Below are 22207 nucleotides of genomic sequence, written 5' to 3' on the forward strand. Positions count from 1 at the left end.
AATTAGGATTTGTGTGTGAATATTGTTCTCCTTGTTACATTAGATTTACATAACATAAATATACAATCCTCTCGCATAACCCCTTTACATCAGCCCAAATCCATAACTCGTACTACTGTTATGAGGAAAAAAGGTTTTGTCCATTGAATATGAGTTATTGCACGACAATAATATTTACTATTATTTACAACAATGTGAGGGAATATCCTTGATATAATTAACTATTATTTATAATTTTTCTACACACAAAATATGAAGGTTAAAAACTATATTAATGATAATTTTTAATAATATCACAATTCATTTTTATACATTTTTATCATAAAAATTATAATATCATGTACATTTAATATTAAAAATGGGATACAATTCTTCAAAATGAAATATATAATAAATTAAAGGGAATGGATCAACTTACTCCAAGATTAAGTGAGGAAAAGACTATTGCACATCTTAGTCATTCATTCTAGAGAAATCTAATGAGTGATGACTAAGATCCACTCATTAATTCAAACCATTAAATTTCCTAGAATAAATGGTTAAAATATGAAGTTCTAAATTAAATACTCAATACCAAGAAAATAAGAATATGAGTCACAGTGCACATACTAATACTAATAGTTTAAATACATTGTCTAGGTAACTGCCTAAACACATACAAATAATTCAGGCGTGGTAACTGCCTAACCACATCCACCCATGTTTCCCATGTTACATTCAGTAGCAGCTCCTTGTTGTTGTTGCTTGAATTCGGGTCCACAAATTTATTCCCCTGAAACCAAGCAACTATTTAGGAAGTTATGGATCTAAATTTTTAGTATGTGTTTTTGTAGTTATTTAGGCGGTTATGATTTGCATTGTGCATAAGGTGTGAAGTGGGTTAACCATTTGCTACCCATAGGGAAGCCTTTCTCAGCTTAAATTGTAAATTATTGAATACTTTTAGGTCTATTTATAAATTGAATTTTGGAGGAAAACGAAGAAAAAAAAAAGACCATAATTTGCATTCTATTTATTTGTAGTATTTTATGTGCATGGGATGTGAAGTGGGTTATTCATTGAGTACTTTTAGGGTCCATTTATGAATTGAGTTTTGGAGGGAAATGAAGGGAAAAAAAGGCCTGAAAGTCATGAAATACATACACTTGTAAGATAGTTCTAAAATCTTCCTTTAGCCTTTCTTGCCCTCCAAAACCCAGCTCGCAAACCAACTTTATTATCTTAAATGCTAAAGGAGACTATTTGTTAGGGAAACCTTGTGCTTGTTAATTGTATCCTAAATCTGGGTTTAGAACCAGATTGATACAGAGTTATATATACAATCCAGTGTGTCTATTTCTTGAATGTATCTGCCACCTCATCATAAGCAGAAGTTGAAGACATTCATAGTAAGTTTCCCTTGCATCTAAGAGTTAGGCCGACCATTTGGTGAATGTGCTTTGGAGTGGCTCTTTCTCTTTGCAACAAGTTGTGCACGAATTAAACTTTCAGATGCAATTGCTTCTTCAATGTCTTTGTGGGCCTTTTTGCATAGTTCACCAAGTGCGAGCATGGGAAATGGCTCCTCTATAAGAACTCCAACCTACATCAATCAATGTTCACATTTCAAACCAGAATATCTGGAGGCACATTTCAAAAATCTATCAAACACTTGTCAATAAAATGGGTTCTGTAAAATGGATTCTGTAGTGTGTCTTGTTTGGCAACTCTCTGAAAATTCAATTATGGACTATAAATTCTAAATTACTAACAGTGCTATCAAATATAGTTCTCAAGATTTTGGGTACAAAATAAATACTAACGTGTAGCTCACTGGTTATGTGGTGTAAGGTGTTTGGTAAAATTATATGAATGGTTTTTATATCTATCATGCCCCCTCACACAAGAACCCTTTGAGCTTGATGGGTGTGCTATGCATAGGCACACCACACTTTTTGACAAAACTCACTTTTATTTAGCTTGATGCATGTTGCCTAACCACCCATCATAGAGGCTCAGATATCATGTAATGAATCATTCCTCCCAAAAATTTAAGATATTAGGTAAGGTAACATGAATAGACATTAAATCTAATGTACAACAAATTACAAATAACAATTTTTTTTTACTACCAAGGGTATTATTCCCTCACCTTATGGGTAAAGAATTAATCCTTTTTGGGGTGTGCGGTTGCCCCTCCCAACAACTGTCGCTCTCAGGAATCGAACATTTGACCTTCTGGTCTTTTTGGGGATCTAGTAGCCTTGCACTACTAGACCAACACCTTGTTGGTTAAATAACATAATTTGATATATTAAATAGTCAAGGTGAGAAGAGAAACATACTTCTTCTATGCAGAACAAAGAAGCAGCACTAATAAAGGTTGCAGGAACCACAATCCAGTGACAATCATCCCAAAGTATAATAGGAAGCGTCAAATGCCATAGGACAAGAAACCTTGAGGTCAAGCGAGTATACGATAGTGGAATGGGAATACCCATAAGTTGTTCACAGATGCCAATTCCTTCATGAAAACAAGAGATCTTTGATTCCTGTACCAAAATGAGCAAAGTTTTATACAAACAACAAATTGCTTTAAGGGTTGCATAAGCCTTAAAGCATTTTATTCTTCTTAATAGTTAATATACGAAATAGAAAATATGTATTTCTCCAAATATGACATCTATGTTCCACTTTGTGTGCCAGGTGATTGCCAAGGTCTCACATAACTTGCATTTATGACAAGCACTATTTTTATACACAGTGTTACATAAATTCAATATTTACTAAGATGCTAATAATTACAATGATTGCTTACCAAAACAATTCTTCTGGAATCCTCCAACTTTAGCAGTCGAATGCTTTGTGATATAAACTCAATAATGCAGCGAGGCCGATGTTTCGAATTCATGATTACTGTTAGGTCATCTACTTCTAACATATGCTGAAGATCACTCCTGACATCTGAACCATACAACACATGACACTGCATACAAATTATAAAACAAATTATTAGAGCGGTCAGTTTCTACACCAAATACCAACCTGAAAATCCAACTCTCACAGCTTAAGAAAACCTTACAAACACCCTTCACAATTATCATCAGACAACCCCTATAAAGTAAAGATATGATGCTGGACAAGGACCCAATATGATACATACATGAGGGCATGGCAAAATTTGAACTTATAGCATGCAACAAGGTTCTGGTACAATATATAAAATTAGTACAAAATTAACATAAAAGCACAAATCTTAAATTTAATGAGAGAGAAATAATGTTTAAAAAGTTTACATGAGTCATCATTGTAAACAGAGAAGGAGAGTAGGGAAATAGAGAGAGGAGAGAGAAACTGTAATTGTTTTCTGTTATTTGATATTATGAATTCACATTACATAATTACAAATGAGAGATGAGGATATAAAGAACAAACATGTGTACTACACTGGTACAGCTGTCAATAGCTGACAGTACAAGTGTACTACAGTCTACAAGTATACATCTGACAAAATCTGACACTTCTAACTATATCTAACTATATTTAGCTAACTATAATTAACTATCTATTCTTTCATAGTAAGCTAGCCTAGTCCTCTAATATACCCACTAAAGCTGAGGGTCCCCCTGAACTTTTAGATGTCTTCTGAACAACAGAAACTTGGCTTGAATTATGTCTCTCACAAAGAAAAGATCAAGCATTATATGTTTGGTTCTGTTATGAAGAACGGGATTATGAGCCATTGCAGCAGTGCTTAAATTATCACATAGGATGAGAGGTGTTATATAGGGAAATTAAGGAGTGATTCAACCCATGACAATTACTAAGAGGTTAGAGCCAACTTTTTGTACTCTGCCTCAGTGATAGTGTGTTTCTTCTTAGACCACCAAATAAAAAGATTACACCCAAGGAATAGACCAGCCCCAGAAATAGATTACAGGTCATCTAATTCTGAAGCCCAATTAGCATCACAAAATGCTGTAATAGGCAAGCAAAACATAGGCAGAAGCAGAGACTTAAAAAGAAGCTCATAAGCTGCAGTACCCTCTAGTTATCCGAGGATTCTTTCAACAGCAGACCAGTGATCTTGTAGAGGCTGACATAGGAACTGACAAACTTTATTAACACTGCATGACAATACTGAGGTCTGGAGGCATGTAGTGTCCATAAGTTGGACCAGGATGGTGTGGCATAGGGGAATGAATATAGTGGCATACCGATGCATCAAATCTAGGAGATTAGGATAGATGCCCACTGTAACTGTAAGGAGCATAGTAGCAATTGTACAGGTCATGTCCACGACAGTTACATAAATCACATTAGGAGGGTGATGGACTAGTTAAAGGAAAGGCCAACACGACTACGACCGCAATGATTTCTACGATAACCACCATAGGATGCAGGAGCCACAAGATCAGATCTGTAAAAGAACAATGAAGGCAGAAACGATGAATGCATCTACTGATTCTGTACCGGAGAAGTAACAGGAGCAGGCGACAACGAAGGTGAAGACACCACTACAATATTCGCAGAGAGAGCGTCGACAAGCGCTTTACTTCTATTCTTTTCAAGACGAAACTCAAATGTTAATAGAAACGATTCAAGGTTATGAATGGAAGGAAGGTCTGGCTTACTTTAAATGGAAGTGATTAACAGTTAAAACCCCTCATTTAATTCGTACATAATGTAGTCAATATGCTCTAAAGTGGTAATAGGAAAACCAATGAAGACTTGAGCATTAACACGAGCCTTAACCTTCGTGAAATATTCATAAATAGTCCTAGATCCTTGAGAAGTTGAACGAAGTTGCGAACGGAGTTGATGGCATTTGGCCTTGGTCAGCGAATTACAGAACGAGTGTAATTCCTCCCATAGCTTCCATGAATAAACACAATTAAAAACCCTAGGTTGAATATTTTCAAACAAGGAGTTTGGGATTGAAGAGAAAATGGATTAATCTTGTTCTTCCCAACATAGGCTGCATTACTCGATTGATGAGTCTATCCTCATCACTGAGAAAATGATGTGGAAAGTCAATTCCAAGAACAAAGCAATTTGCATGATTTGACATAAGAGTTGCCATCGTGAAATGATGCCAAACCAGGAAATTCTTCTTTGTGAGTTTCATGGATGAAGCGAAAGCACAAGAGAAGAGACAACCTGAAGTGGTGGTGCTTGAGACGGCAACAATGGTGGAGAATGAATAGAGGTCATGTGGTAGCGGTTGCCATAGCTACTGCGATACCATCTAAAGGGATAAAGAAGAGAGGGAGAGAACAAAAAATAAGATTTGAGAGAAATCTCTGAACCTTATTAATCACTTGATGATTGATACAATGAATAGGACCATGTATTTATAGCTCAGATGACAGAGTAGCTTCAGTTGTAAGCTATCTTAAGTGCTAACTAACTTCGTAACTAATTCTTATTACGCTTAATCCTATTCTCTACCAGATAGAACTTGAAAGTGGGATGACAATAGCTACAAAGAACAACTTGGAAAGATGACAACCGGAAAACCAACCGGCATAAGGATCACAAACCTAAGCTTCCCTAAAGGCGAATACCATGTTGGAATTATAGGGTTTAGGTATAGAGGGAGAAAAGGGAATGCTCAAAATAGTAGATTTGTATTGATAAAATTGTGAAATATGATGTGATTATGTGATACATAAGACATTATATTAACTCCTAATTGAATAAGGAAACAAATCATGAAAAATAAGATAAAGTAATCTCAATTCTAAAAGATCTTCTAAGATACTCAAAACAAATCTAAAATATAATCATCATAATCTGAGATAGTCTCTCTATATTGTTACTCTCATTATACTAGCAAATGAGATGATGATGGAACAAATTCTAACAAAACACATGTATCAACATAAGATTATCATAAGGTAGTCCGATGGCTAGGGTGAAGGGTTTTTTTTCTTTCTGATACAAGGGTGAAGGGTTTTTTTTCTTTCCGATACAAGGGTGAAGGGTTTAAGGAATGGAGAGAAGGACATTTTGAGTTCGAGTTTCATCCACAACAAAATACTAACATACTAACATCTCTGAATATTCTATATAACAAAATTGAAGATATTATGAGATATTTTCATATATTCTAACACTTTATTAGTAAGCTAACTAGTTCTCTAATAATCATTGACATGTTTTAGAATGAGAACCTGAATCTTTGGAAATCAATTTTGGACTCCAATCAATTCGAGTGGAACCAAAAAGGCTCATTCAAGTGTTAAACTTGGGTACCAATATATTTTTCATTCACAAGACTTGAAATTGAGCTTCTCACCGGTCAAACCGCCGGACATTGATGAGTTATTATAAACATACTCCTTTCGTCCCTATATATAAGGTAATATTAATTCACATATAGTTACCCATCCATTCATTTATGGGAAAGTGAAATGTTTATTTGGAATATGTAGACTAATAAATATATACTGTAACTATGGAATACTGTATTTGGTATGTATTATTTAATGTTATAAGTGACTTATATTTACGAGAAAGAAAATTTCAAAAGATTATTATTTATTTTTTTGGTACTATCCCCTCACCCTTTACGAATCCCTTTCAGCTACGTGATACCCTTCCCAAAAATGTCGCTCCCAAGAATTACACAACTACTTATAAGGAACTAATCCCTTATAAACAGGGATGGATGGAGTATTAAAATGCTAACTTTATGGAATTACTACGATATTTCCATTTATATTGGTATAAAAACTCAATTTAAAAGTGATATTCATATTTGTATCACACAGCTAAAGTATTCCATATGCATAAACAAGAACTACCAATACCTTAAGAACAATAGGAAACGCAATGATATACTTCAAAAGAGCTTTCTTGATAGGATAATCATCATGACTCTCAACAGAAGCCATAACCTGCCTAGCAAAATCATGAGCACCAGCAATCACCTTAGTCCATGCCTTCTTCCCTTCAACAAACCTCGAATACGATGCCTCCGTCCTGAAAACCAGCAGCAGCGCTAGCGCAGGCGCCGTGAGCTGGTACGGAAGCGACGAGGCTCTAAGTACAGGGAAGAATTCAGGCAAACAATGAGTCAAAACGAGGGAATTGTAAGCAGCAATTGCGGCAGCGAAGGCAGTAAAGGCGAGAACGGGAGGGATTAGTGAGAGGATGACACGGGAGGAGAGGGAAGAGAGGAAGTGGCGGATGTGGCGGAGAGAAGAACGGTGTTGGAGCCACTGAGGGTGAGTGTAGAGTGTGCGGTTCTTTTGCATACCCAGTTCTTTGATGTTGTCTGCCCATTGAGGGATAGAGATTAGGGTTTTGAAGGGGTTTTTGGGGTTTGGGGAGTTGGAGTTGGAGGAGGTGAGTTTGAAGGAGAGGGGTTTGGGGTTTGGGGATGGGTGGAGTTTTATGAGTTTGTGGAATTTTGGGATGAATTTGGAAGATTGGGTGATTGTGATTGTGGTGGTGGATTTGATTGGGGTTTTGGATTGGGACATTGAATTAGATGGAGGAAGGTGGTGGTGGTGGAGAAGAAGAAGAGAGCATGTTTTGTTGGGAGTTTTAGAGTTGGTTCATAATGGAAAGTGTTTGAGTTGGTGAAGTGGGTGTGTGAGTGGTTGGTAAGTGTTTATTTTGAAGGAATCAAGGAACTGTTATTGGTAATTTGGTATGAAGCATGATTTTACACGTTTCAGATATGGCTCATAAAAAATGAAACAATACAGAAAAATAATAACAGGGTAATAAAGAATAATACTACTCAAAGTCAAGACTATATCAGTGAGACTCCGATCACTTATCTTAACTTGGTGTCCTCGTTTTTTTCCCGTTCCACTTATATCTTGACATGTGGACTTAATATATTATTTTAATAAAATAAAAATAAAATGAAGTGTTGTTTTTAACTTGTTGGCAAACACTGATTGGTCTGGGACATAAGACATGAACTTTTATGGTACAGAAGATCATCTTTCGTGAGACTCGAGGGACTACCAAATAGTAAAGACAAAGTAATACTCATTGAATTTTGTATTGTTTCTAAAGTGAAATTACATATTTATTTTTAAAATTTAAACAAAAAATTCATTTCCATTTGATTTATTGGAGAGGAGTCTCACTCCTACCACATCTACTCAAACAAGGGAATATGCACATGTTGGGGCCTAGATTTTCTCTGATATCGGATAAACCAATACTAGAATGTGAAGTAATATTTAAAGTTTACAGTGTTAAGTTTTTTGAAGGATATGTATCACCGAATCAATCCAGTACTAATAAATAGTTATGGCAATATGGGTATTGTTCACGGGCTTGCCCACATTGCATGCAAAAAAATGTGGGCAGGGCATCATATTTTTACTTTTTAGCCTATATTGTTCGGTCTGATTGCCCAATTTATTAGCGGACCTTTTAAGCAGGCCCGCGAGCATTATGTAGCCTAACTCCATTCCATATTTTCATTCCAACTTCAAAGTTTGAACCTTCAACACTCATCTCAATTCTCAGCTCAACAAACCAAAAGAAAAGTTTGGATTCTTCTTCGTGTTTAACACCATTTTTCTTCGTTTTCACTTCCATTCTTTTTCCTCCAACTCTTCTTCTCCACCATGATGGTGACTGTGATCTCCTCATCCGACGAAGACAACAGTTACAACCATCACGACAAGTGGATGCAGGTTTGATTTTTCCTAATTTAGTTTTTCCCAAAATAAATTTTCCGCTAATTTAGTTTTCCCCAAATTAATATGCTTTTTTCTTCAGTTTCCCCCTAAATTAATATGTGTGTACTGTTCTTCCATCCCAGTCAATCAGACTCCCATTGACCGGACTGGACTATTCGACATCGATCGAGCTCGAGCACTTGACAAAACTCTAAGTTGTTAGGGGATATCATACCAATCGACCAACTAGGCTCACTAGGGAAACTGCATTGTCACTAGGATGCCACCTCAAGCTAGTATAAGAGTCACACCTCTGTCACCCACCTAACGCACTGTCAACGCTTACTGCACGCCGCCTGCAACTCTCACCTAATCCTCTGCTCTATGACAAACACATGCCTAGAGTACGACTATCATAGTCTACTACAGGCTATAAGTCAACTATGCATAGAGTACGGCCTCACCAAGCTGTTCGATAAACATAAAGCACCTCTCTACTCTGCCAAAGATAGGCCGACAAGCTCAGATAGTCGGTCACGCGAACAACATCCAACAAGGAACCCTATATTTGAAACCACTATAAATAAGGGCTCATCCCTCACTTACAAGAGATCACATTCACGACTCACTCATTTAGCTTTTGGAGAGAGCTCATACACACTCGGGAGTCGACCATCCCACTCTCTAACCATACTCTTTATTTTCTTAAGCATCATACTTTCTTGTACCATGAATTGTGGATTCCCATTCCATTGTCATTTAGTGACTTGATCGTCAGAGCACCTTTTCAAGTACCTCCCTCGACGGGTCCGATCATACTTCAGGCGACCTAGGCCCTCATCCCGCGTAGGCGAATCCCCCCAAGAGCACTACATTAGGCACTCCAGCCTGACGACTTCCATTCTAGGACGTATCCACTTGCAACCGATGACCCCGAATCAGGCCCCAACTCACCCTCATATGACAGAGTAGAAGAACAACTATTTAGTGTTGTGAGGGGTTATTGATTATTAGTATTGACTTATTGGTTCAGAGCTCCCTTTTGTATGAAGAATTGAAGATAGGTTAGCATTCAATATTAATGTTTGAATTGTTATTTGTGATTCATAGTGACAATGCATTATTTTTTAGTATTGATAAGGTAATATTGATTTTAGATAAGTTAGTATTGAGCCATAGTTTTTTAGTGTAATTAGGAAAATACTTACAGTTCGCCAGTATGCTTGTGTGCTTGTTTTAAAATTAGCATGTCATGTTATTTTGTCTGTTAAGCTTTTGCGGGCATGTCTGTGCTCGTATAAGTTTTGTAGACATAATGCTAGTATAAGTTGTGTTTTTACTAATACATTTTTGTGTTTCTATTGAGAATGTGATTCGATTTTGCAATTATATTTGGACCATAAAAGTGATTCCAACCCACTCCCAAATGTGAGGATCATAGCTAGGAATTCAAATTGTCCAACGAGATATGGATCAATCTAAATCAGGCCCGAGGAAAAACACTTGCCTAATATGATTAGAATGGTAGGTGACTGAATTTGGTCAAAAAATTAGAAACCTAGTAGTAGACCAAATTTAAGCCATTTGTCAATGTATATTGGTCACTAAAAATTAGGATTAGAAACGAGCTGAATTGAGTATAATCAAGGCTGAACTTAGTTCAATTTGATAAGAATTTAGTTGGCTTAAAACTTGATTCGAATTCGAAACGATCTATGTTTCCAATTTACTCGATTGAAGTTCGCAAACTGTCCAATTCGACTCATCAGCTCGAATTGGTTTGGTTCGTCAAAAGTTTGTGAACTATTTAGTTCAACTAATTAGTTCAGTTTATCAGCTCCAACGATCATTATTCATTTAATATTTACAAAATTTAAGATTTTCTATATGTATATACATATACACACATATATATATATAATATACATATAATCGAATCAACCTATCAACCTAACAAGTTAAACTATCACTACCTCAAGTAGTCAAGTTCAATTCATTCATTTAATGAGCTTAATTTATAATTCATGTTTAACTTGTTTAATTCATAAACTAAGTTTATCATACTAAATAAGGAATCAAATTTTAAATGACTGACAAATTGGTTTAGTTGGCCTTAATAAAAAGTTTGGTCCGTCATATTAAAATATGATTGCTTAAATTTTTTGATTATATTAACATGGTGACTCAATGGGTTTAAGAGGTTTAGATCATGGTTGGTGATAATTGCTGCATTGTTTAACGAGGGTGGTAGGTAAGGAACTCATTGCTTGCTACTAGTTGGTTTTATAGCAGTAACATCAATATCATAGTTGGAGGAAACTAATCAAGTTAAGTAGTTTTCCCCAAAACTAAATTGAAAAAACACATTTTTCTCTTATCGACAATTATATTCCAATATATATATATATATATGCTAGAACCCACCTTGTTATGCTATTTTGGGACCTAGACTCGTTCTAGACCCGCGTAGGTACTTGCTAGGTTTGTTACCCGTGGATGTATGGGTATTCAGAAAATTAGAAAAATGTTTACAAATTTAGAAACAATTCATACATTTGTACACATGTTTTCTATAATCATGTGTGTTATTTTAGATAATAAAAAGAATAAGAAAAATGATAATAACAATTGTAAAACATAATTAGAATACTAATACATAAATTTAAATTGTTACTTAAACACAAATCTTTTTACTTAAAAAATATAATTTAAAATAAGATAATAAAGTATATCAAACATCTAAGATTCATTCATCAATATAATATTACATAACAAAATTATTGATTAACAAATATAACATCACTCCTTAACAATATAACATCATAATTATGATGAAAAATATATTTAGTTATGTTATGTATATATAAAGAGATTTAAGAATTGCTAATCCAGATACCTCATTACCAAATACATATGAATTCAGATACAATTGTCATTCCTAATTATATAATTTAAATTATATATTTGTTTTACATTTATTTGTGTGATAAAAAATGACATTTGCATTATAAACAATATTCACTGTTTTAAACGAGTGTCATTTTTTTAACACAATTAATGTTTCTTCAAAGTTATAAGTTTTGTAGTATAATTTAAATTAACTCAATATCGATGTATATGAATAATAAACAAATTAAAATAAAACTAAAGACTCGAAGTATGGAGAGTTTTGTCATCCTTGTGATTTGATATAAAACTAATATAAGTAAGAAGAAATTATAGGAATCATAGCTTAATTCAAAAAATCTCAATTAAAAGGAAAGAATATGATAGAAAGTGTTTCAGATATAGAATTTTATTGAGAGAGTAAGAGTTTTTAAGAGAAGAAGTTACAGCAATGAATTATATTAATCTCATTTACTCAAATTGGGCAAGAGTCATTATATATTCATTATATGGGTCGAGCAAACAATTAGGGGAAGAGTGTCATTATACAATTGTTGAAATGATAGTTGTCGCTAGCTATTGATAAATGTCATTGTGACACTTCTCAACTTCTGAAATGGTTCCTATATTTTCCCTCCCTTAGCAACATCATTGTCTTCAAGGATGGAGAGATGGAGAACACTTCAAGAGATCACAGTAGACGATATAGATGAAAAGGAAATTGAAATATTATCGAATGAATAAAAGAGATAAGTTCTCTAGTTATGATATAAGGATTAGGTTTTCAAGATAAGTTCTCTCCAAGAAGATTAATAGGATAAATTATGAATGCCTCCACAATCAGATTTGCTCCCTTTTTATAATAGTTCCTAACATCTTTTCATAATTTTCGTAAGTTATAATTGTTTGAACCTAACAATTATAATTGTTCATAACCTATGTGCATGCTTTTGTGTAACCGTTAGCATCTATTCGTGAACTAAGTGTTTAATATGTAATTAATTGACAAATAATGGAAAATCCATATGAGATAAGTGATTGAAGTAATTATTGAGAGTGAACCATGATAAAATATTACTACTTTAGTTTGTTACTAATTATTAAGACTTGAACTTATTGCAAATTAATATTTTTGAAACTATTTATTTTACAATCATTTTGTAATTGTTTCTAAAAAAAAGTTTTATAACAGAATAATTTTAAATTTTCAACAAATACAATTCAATCTCATTTTTTATGTTTGCATGTCCCACCTTCATAACCTATTCACTTTGACATTAGAGAGCAACAACACGTAGTGAGGAATGAAATCCATCTTTAAGTAGTCAAGTTGGCATGGCCCCACTTGATTTTATATTTTATTTCGTTTCTGGTTAATGGAAAGTTGTTATGAATCTTATAATTTCTTAGGTGTCATCAGGACTTCAACTACTATCATCATCCCATGAAACGCTCTGCAACTACTTAAGGAGGTCAATCAGAATAGTCGTTATGGAAATTATAGTGGTGGTTGTTACGGTAACAATGGTAATGATGGTGATTATGGTTGTGTTAGTGGTTAGCAACAACACTTGTAGTCGTGTTGACAATGATGATGGTGGTGGTAGTCTTCATGAATGTGGCTACTATTATAGTGGCAATGGTGACTAGGGTGTTGGTGACAAAGATAATATCATTTATGGTTATAGTCGGGGTGGTAGTAATAGAATACTTGATGATTGTCTATATGTTGTGATGGAAATGGTGGAGTGGTGACAATGAAGTAATATGTTAAGTCAAACAATAAATTTTCTAAATTTAAATTTTATAAATCATATAGTTTAGTTTATAAGGTGAAATGTACATTTATGCTCATTTATTGAGAAATTAATGTTTATAGTTATTACAACTTTTTAATATTTTATACAAGTGTAAACATATTATTACAGTGTTGATTTATTAATAAAATTGAGCAAAAATATCATTTAACTTTTAAAATATGAGCTACATCCATTTAAGTATGTGGAACTTTGTTCTTGGTATGTATGCTTTGTTGCATATCGTCTAATGTTTCCTTAAGTAGTAACTAGTAGGATATCAGTATATTCACATAAGTGATAATATATTTTACTTAAATGTATTTAAACAACTTAAAGTAATTTGTTAAATAGAAACTTAGTACTGGTTACTTGATGAAAGATGATGTATATGTATTTGTTTAATTAAGTATAGTTCTGGGTGAATGACATGATGTAGAATCTATTGTATGAAACAAATAATAAATGGTTATAAAGAAATTTTTTGTATAATATAATTTAAGATAAGTATTAAATATCTGTTAGAGATTTTGAAGCACTTCTTTATAAACCATATTTGTTGTTGACTTTAGTGCGGTTGACCATCCTTATCATGAATCAAAATCTTCAATCCCTTCTTACTTTTTTAACTCTTGAAATAGCCACGTATAATTGACCATGACTAAATATTGATCTAGGTAGATATTGTTGGACCAGACTACGATTGAGGAGCCTCCAACCACCAGAGAGTTCCATTGTTACCGGAGTACGGGAAGAGTGGAGACCCACAAAGTGAGATACCACGTCTTGAACCAAAACTTTAAGGCATTAGTTCGATGTGTCTTTTCTACTTATAAATTCTTTCACTCCTACCCGCATATCCAATGTGAGACTTCACACTTGAATAAACCCAACAATCTCTCCCTCAAGTGTGGGTACCACATACTTTCTGGTCCGTTCCCCCTTAAGTCCACCATGTCCTAGCCGAATCATCGGCTATGATACCACTTGTTGAACCAGACTGGGATTTTGGGGAGCATTCAACCACCAGGGAGTTTCATTACTATCGGGGTATAGGAAGAATGGAGAGCCACAAAGTGTGACACCATGTCTTGAACCAAAACTTTAAGGCATTAGTTCCATGAGCCTTTTTCTACTTATAAACTCTTTCACTCCTCCCCACATGTCCAATGTGAAACAACTGATATAAGCCTACACTCTCTAATGATTGATCTTGAGATTTATTGATTTTTAGAGCATATGAAACAATTATATGGAATTGTCTTCTGATAAGCTTGAAAGGCCATGGAGATTAGAATGGGGACATTGATGTGTGATAAATGTTTTTTACTTGACATGATCTTTGCTTCAAGTACATGTTTTTTCATTTTAGTGACTATCATTCTTGCACCATTACATAATCCTTCTTACTGGTCTAAATTCCTCAATAACATGATTGAAGTTCCAACTTTCAACTTTATTTTATGATTAGGGAGACGAGATGTTGAAAGTGAGTTTAGAAAATTTGAGAGTTAGTATGTTGACCGCTTCTATTTCATTAGTATCAGATATATCAACTGCATATGAACTCATGTATTTATTTTCCTCGCCTATAGTTATACATTAGAATAATTATTTGTATAAGTCTATAAAAATATTATACATGCCAAATAAAGTAAATTTACCTAGAATTATGCTTAGAACATATTTATTGATTTGATCAACAATCTCAATTGTTTATACAACTATTGCCCTAGATTGCAAAAATTGTTCATCTTTCTAATGAAATTGTAAGTTCGGATAAGTGCTAGACATTATTCCATCAATTAGGTTACCAAAATCAAGAATCAAAAGTTCTTCTGGAGTATCAACTTCAACACAACCATCATAGGCTCTGATAATTTTCCATCCCCAACATTTAGTATCCATTCTGAGAATTTCTTAATTTCTATTGCATTGTCATTATTTTGTAAATGCATATTCTTTGTAAGTGATTCGAAACCTCCAAGGGTGGTTTGCTTTTCCTGTAAACGTATATATGTCAAATCCATATTTTGGGTATGGATTATGTGTTTGGCCACGAGTTGGTTTGGGTTTGGAATATATGGCACAACTATGTGGGTTAAGTGTATGGCTGGGTCACGACTTGTGTATGGCTTGGGGTTATGGAATGTGTGTTGGGTTAAGTGTATGGCTTGGCTTAAGGGCTCACACGTTAGGGTGTTAGGCTAGTGTTTGGCCACGGTTTGGGTCAAGTGTTTAAGCTTGGCCATGGTTTGAGTGTGTTAAGCTTGTATGGTCACGGTTGAGTATTTAGGTTGAGTGTTTAGGTTAAGTGTTTTAGGTGAATGTGGTTAAGAGTGGAGATGAATGAGGCACTACAATCATAAGAGCTTGTTCGTCACAAGGAAGGATCCTTGATGAGAACTAGGATTGATGCCACACCAAGGATGGTGATGAGTCTTAGCACGCCACAAACACAAGTGTTTGATAAGTTCAAGGGTATGAGCTATGACTCAACTCAAGGAAGAATTAATTCCAAGTTAAACTCTAAAATCAAACTTGTTTATCCATCATGAAAATCCAAATACATATAGACTTGTAGCTGGCTGAAAAGGGCTCCACTAAAATGCATAAAACTTAAATGTTTGAATTCAAAAATATCATGTAAAGACTACGTCATAGGTTAGGTTCAAAATCTCTCCACTTGATGCCACATTTTGATGATGAAGTGGCTGATATTTGAAATTCTAATGACACATGGCTTGAAGCTTGTATTTAACTTGGTTGGTGTTTAAATTTTGAAAAGACCACAAGTTGAACAAGCTCATATGCCCAAGAGGATTTGACCACCTTATCTTGGTTGGAGCTTGAATTGTGCACATTGCTTGCCCTTGAAATAACTGAACACAAATTTGACTTTGCATTTGAATTTGAGTTTAATTTGATGATGCACACGGCTAGAGATTTGGCCACCCTTTGAACTTTGAGAAAGGTCACATGACTTGAACCATTCACCCTTGCACACCTTGGTTGGTCTCTTGAATTTGAACATGCCTTGCATGGTAAGTGGACAAATTCCATTTGAATATCTTTTGAGCACACCTTGCTTATCAATTTTCATGGCTCCATAAAGTTAGCACCCAACTATCGTCCAATCCAAGATATTCCCACAAAGCTTGATAAGGTTGTTCATAATTCGAAATAAAGTCTCACGGCCAAACTCGCACAATTTGGATTTGGCTAGTTTGTTGCCTTAAATTTCTCTTGCATGCCTATCATGAATTTGGCTGCCTATCTTTGAAATTGTATTGAAGTCCCCTAATCTTATTCATGTGTCACACTCCTAACATGGTAAAATGTCAAGTTCAATTTGATCACTTGTAAAGTTATCTCCACAGCTCCACAAGGTAACCCTAGGTGGGTCTTGAATTTGAATTCAAATGCACATGACTTAAATTCAAATGAGTTGAACAAATCTCCCAAGCCAAGTTTGGTCCACACGGCCAAGAAGTCACATGGCTTGAACAAGTCTTGAACTTGCACATGTCTAGCCAATTGATCCAATCCATGCACCTAGCCACCCTTCCGCACCTAGGTCAACTTAGCCACTAATGTGTCATTTTACATAAGATTAAATAATTAATTCCCCATCCCCAATTACATGAATTTATTTGCAAATAAATAATAAAATACTTAAAAATGGAAATAAACTTAAACTACCAATGAGAATTTAATCTCATTTATTACAAAATTAAATCAACTAAAAGAAGGGCACAAATGCCCTCTATGATCATGGTCTCCAAGTGGTTCTCCAAGATGAATGGTGTCCTTTGCCAACTTGCTTTGTGAAGTTTTGGCCCTTGCCCTAGTCCTAGGGACCCCTAGGTCTTGAACGACCCTTGAATCAAGGGTCGCCCCTACCTGGTTTACATGAGTAAGATTCAAAATTCTACATTGATGCCAAATATAGGATGAGTTAATTGTTGCATATATAATATCCGTACGACATCCTCTTGGAACCACTAGCAAAATTTGTCTAAAATCACCTCCAAAAACTACAATATTTCCTTTGAATAAAATTGAGTCATTTGTTATTATACTCATATAATTAACTTCGTTTGTTTTAGTAAGTCAGCAAGTTCAAAACCTTGATGAATGTTGCAACCAAAATTCTCAAGACTTGGTACATGGATTTTGAATTGAGAGTGCGTTGTTATACCTCCTAATAATAATAAAGAAGCTATATCACTAGAAGCAATAGTTAAGATAATTTGTTTTTGAGATCTCAACGCATATGTTAGAGTTCTCCACATATGGGTTTTAGCAGTTCCTCCAAAGCCATATAAGAAAAACATGTGTCCTTGTTATTGTTTTACAGCTTGGATGATAGTGTGGAATATTTTAGATTGCTCGTCTACAATATATGATATGAATATGGAGATATCAATTTCACAGTCTTAATCGATTAACACAAAAAACAGTTTTAAACAGAAACTATTTTAATCGATTAATAGAAACAGTATAATCGATTAACACAGGAATATTAATCGATTAAACAGAACCAGTAAGCAATTACAGAAACGATTAAATGCGAAACAGATAACCGATAACAGAACGAATACAGAGCTTACAAATTTGTATATCAGAATAGCTTGCAGTACAACAAATGAACAGAATGTATTAGTTGAATCAAATATACAAATTAATCGATTGAAAACAGTAAAGAGAGAGAGAGAAACAAATCCTGCAACTCGAATTTTTATCCTGGTTCGTTTGCTGTCCACTGCAAACTACATCCAGGCCTCCCGGCTGACTTGGGAGATTTCCTTCACTATAATCGAATCAATGTAATTTACAAACACATTATCCAATTACAACACTTAGCAAATGACAAGAAATCAAAGAAACTATCCAATGGTTTGACTCCCTTCCTACCGATAAAGAAAACGTTTCTTTCGGCGTAGCCCCAGCCAAAGAATCTCTCGTTCTTTCCTTTTCTTACACTCTAAGCTATGAAGAAACACACAATCTCTACTGGTGATACGACACCAAGAGATTCCCTTTACAACAATTTATTCAAGAATTACAAGAGTAAAATTAAGCTATTCCTAAGCTCAAATACAACAAGAAGGCTTTACTCTAATGCACATCTAACACAAACTCATGTGAAATGACAAGTATTAGTTATGAAAACAGAAGTTACAGAATCATAAAATTCATGAAAAAACGCATCAAAATATGCATGAACATGTGAGGGAAAACGTGAGAGATTATAACATGAAATGCACTCAATCCTAAAGCAAGGAATCTCTCATTTCTAAACTCACTAATGCAATTAACAAATAGATGCAGCAATTAACACGTAGAATGCTCTAACTCTCTAATAAATGCAACATGCAACTTATGAGATTAATTCTGAAAACGCAGTTTATAAAGAATCAGTCCAGAACCCCAGATAATCGATTAAATGCCTTCTTAATCGATTAACGGGACTAAAAATCATAACTGATTCTGTTTTTCAGTTTTTCAGTTTCAACAACTTAAAAATCAGTTAGGTTAATCGATTAACGTAAAGCCTTAATCGATTAACTGCATTTCAAAAACGTGTTCCAGTAGCAACCACTTTTCACAGCAGTTGGGTTAATCGATTAAAGGTATGGTTAATCGATTAACACTAAATAAAATATGTATTTTCAAATAGAAAACATCAAATATGTTATGCACTTAGATAATACATGTTTGACACTTAGTTTTATGCCTAGAATGCATATATACATGTATTTATGTAATGCATGAACATATTATGAAATGAACATATCTCATGGATGAAATGATTTAAAGATAAATGCATGTGAGACATGTATTAGGTGCCCTAAGCCTTCGACTCAACTTAAACTAGAATCTAGTCTAAGCCTAGTACCAAATAAAAGACTTAAGCACGTTGAATTGTTGGTTATCTTCAAGCACTTTTAGGCACACGTTGTCCTCATCAAAACCATGACGTTCAAGGAGAGCTTTCCAAAGTGTTCCTCTTGACATGCACACTTTCAAATACTACATATACATTAACAAACAATACTAAGTTGATACTTATATAGGAAAACAATTAGACTACCTACAAGAGATTGGAAAAGAATATTGAAGTTCACCTTTAATTCAGTTGTATCATAATTAAGTTCTTTATATATTAGTTTGTTGCCCAATTTACTTATGATATATCCATTTGGGTATGTCATTGGATGATAGTCTTTCAAACTTCTCTGATTTAGTTCAAGTAGTTTGTCAATCTCCAACAAAGTTAAATTCTGCAATTGTTCATCACTAAGCACCAACCTTAGAAATGGTAAAAAAAGTTATACGTTATATAATCAATTTACATAAATGAAATATAAAATAAATAATATAAATATAATTATTGTATACCTTGATTATTAAAAATATTTCTTTGATTGTAAAGAATGCCATCACATAATCATTGCCATGTTTCTTCCAAATCTGGTTTAGTTTATTCATAGAGGTTAGTAACACCATTGTAAAAATAATTTCCTCAAGTTAAACCCAGAACCCCAATCCTTGGCTTCTCTCAATTCTTTAATGTATTCTCTATCATCTTGAAGTAAGCCCATTGCAAAACAAGCATCCCTAAATATAGAATATTGAATTTCTGAAACTATTATAATATCTTCATAACTTGTTGGGGTCTTAACCACTGTCAACATCATCCTAAGATAATATAGGTCACTAGTGCATGGAGAAATCCAAATTACTCTACCAATTTTATAACCTGATTTTCTTAGTCTCCAAGTCCTAGTCCTTTTTGACATATACAAATTTGGACACATATTGAGCATAAGATAAATTTTGACCTTCTGGATATTGTTTATTAGCTTCCACTCAGGATGTAAACATGAACTCTGATATTATTGGTCTTGAAAGTATATTGTCAATATCATCGTTATCATTAAAGTAGATTGGTTGTTCTCCTAGAAGGTAAAAATACTATTTTTCTACTGCAGGTTGTCTGCCATGAATTGGAAATCTAAAAAACCTCCAACATGCTTCTAATTGTTAGATATCAGTGGCTAAAATACACTTAGAAGGGGGGTTGAATAGGTGTAGCGGTCAGAGTATCCACTTTTTGCAAACAACAATTAATGCTGAAATAACTCCAGAATGGTTTCAACTCTTTAGGGCTTATGCATGCATTTTAACGGATTTATCGACACATTTTTAATCACGAAAAGCAGTTATCATGAGATATAATTTTGCACCACAACAGATATCATTTAGAACAAGAGACAAATAAACATATAGAGACAAGACATAAAGCAAGCATCTAAACAGTTTTATTCAAGATATTGTTCATCAAGAATTCCAAGTTCAACAAATGTTGTTCCTTAGATATTGTTCCTTAGATATTGTTCATCAAGATATTGTTTATTCAAGATATTGTTCACCAAGATATTGTTCCTTAGAACATAGAAAGTATCACGTGGAAGGGGCTTGATGAAAATATCTGCTAACTGTCTAGAGGTTTCAACAAATTCAAGAACGCAGTCACCTTTTTGTACATGATCACGTAAGAAATGATGTCTAATTTCTATATGCTTGGTTCTAGAATGCAAAACGAGATTCTTGGATAGGTTTATGGCACTTGTATTATCGCATTTAATGGGGATCTTTTCCAGTTTAAGACCAAAGTCCTTAAGTTGCTGCTTCATCCAAAGGATTTGAGCGCAACACACACCAGCGGCAATGTATTCCGCTTCGGCGGTGGACAAAGCAACACAGGCTTGCTTTTTACTGTGCCAAGCTACTAATGAACTGCCCAACAAGTGACAAGTATCACTAGTGCTTTTCCGATCCAATTTACATCCGGCGAAATCGGAATCGGAATATCCCACCAAGGATAGTGAGGCATCCCGAGGATACCATAATCCCATGTTAGTTGTTCCTTTTAAATATCTCATGATTCTTTTAACAGTTACATAATGTGATTCCTTAGGTAATGATTGAAATCTCGCACACATGCATACACTAAACATGATATCAGGTCGACTTGCAGTTAAGTAAAGTAATGACCCAATTATACCACAATACTTTGTTACCTCTATTGCTTTTCCTTTTTTGTCCTTGTCTAGGTAGCAAGGAGATGCCATAGGAGTGGAGGCTTCCTTACATTTATCCATATCAATTTTCTTAAGTAGCTCTTTGCAGTATTTCGCCTGATGAATGAATATCCCACTTTCTAGCTGCTTTATTTGAAGTCCCAGAAAGAATGTGAGTTCTCCGATCATAGACGTTATTTTTATCTTTCCCTTGTTGTTGTCTCCATATGTGACGTATCCTTTATCTTCATTTATCCTAGCCAATTTCTTTAGTTCCGGTGCCAAGGATTACCTTTTTTCTATCAACGTTTATCCTAGCCAATTTCTTTAGTTCCTCATGTAACTCGACATAAGCCTCATATAAAACATCATAAGGAGGTGAGTCATCAGAAGTAGATGAGGGAATATACCTCATGATTATCCTCGTGTGTGCTTGAATTCCCATCGTTGTCAGATCTAGCCATCAAACATTGCTTTGCTGACTCCTCCTCACTAGAGGTGCTTGATGTCGTTTCCTCCTCAGGTACATCCCATACGATGTAAGCTTTCTTAGATTTGAATTCCCCGGGAGTGCTCTTCTTTGAATCAACCTTTTTCAGATAGGTTGGACACTGAAATCGTATGTGTGCTACTTTTCCGCACTCGTGGCAAGTGAAGCGATCTTTGGTGTTCTTGCATTTGTTTGTTGATTCCTTCGCTTCTTTCTTCTGAAACTTTTTGAATCCTCCTTTTCTTTTTATGAATTTACTGAATTTTCGAACAAGGAGACCCATTGTTTCATCATCCAGATCGGAGTCAGATT

At 34.5% G+C, this 22207-nt stretch overlaps 1 protein-coding gene across 1 annotated transcript; it reads right to left on the minus strand.

The window, feature by feature from the left end:
* On the minus strand, nt 1182-7593 carry LOC109347369 (UPF0187 protein At3g61320, chloroplastic-like). The gene is made up of 4 exons (XM_019587175.1): nt 6795-7593; nt 2798-2965; nt 2325-2531; nt 1182-1582 (listed from the first exon to the last, which is right to left on the minus strand). Exons 1-4 carry the CDS (start codon nt 7467-7469, stop codon nt 1406-1408), a joined length of 1227 nt encoding a protein of 408 aa, XP_019442720.1. The 5' UTR covers nt 7470-7593; the 3' UTR covers nt 1182-1405.

This window comes from Lupinus angustifolius, chromosome LG05 (genome assembly GCF_001865875.1).
Source record: "Lupinus angustifolius cultivar Tanjil chromosome LG05, LupAngTanjil_v1.0, whole genome shotgun sequence".
NCBI classification, from domain to species: Eukaryota; Viridiplantae; Streptophyta; class Magnoliopsida; order Fabales; family Fabaceae; genus Lupinus; species Lupinus angustifolius.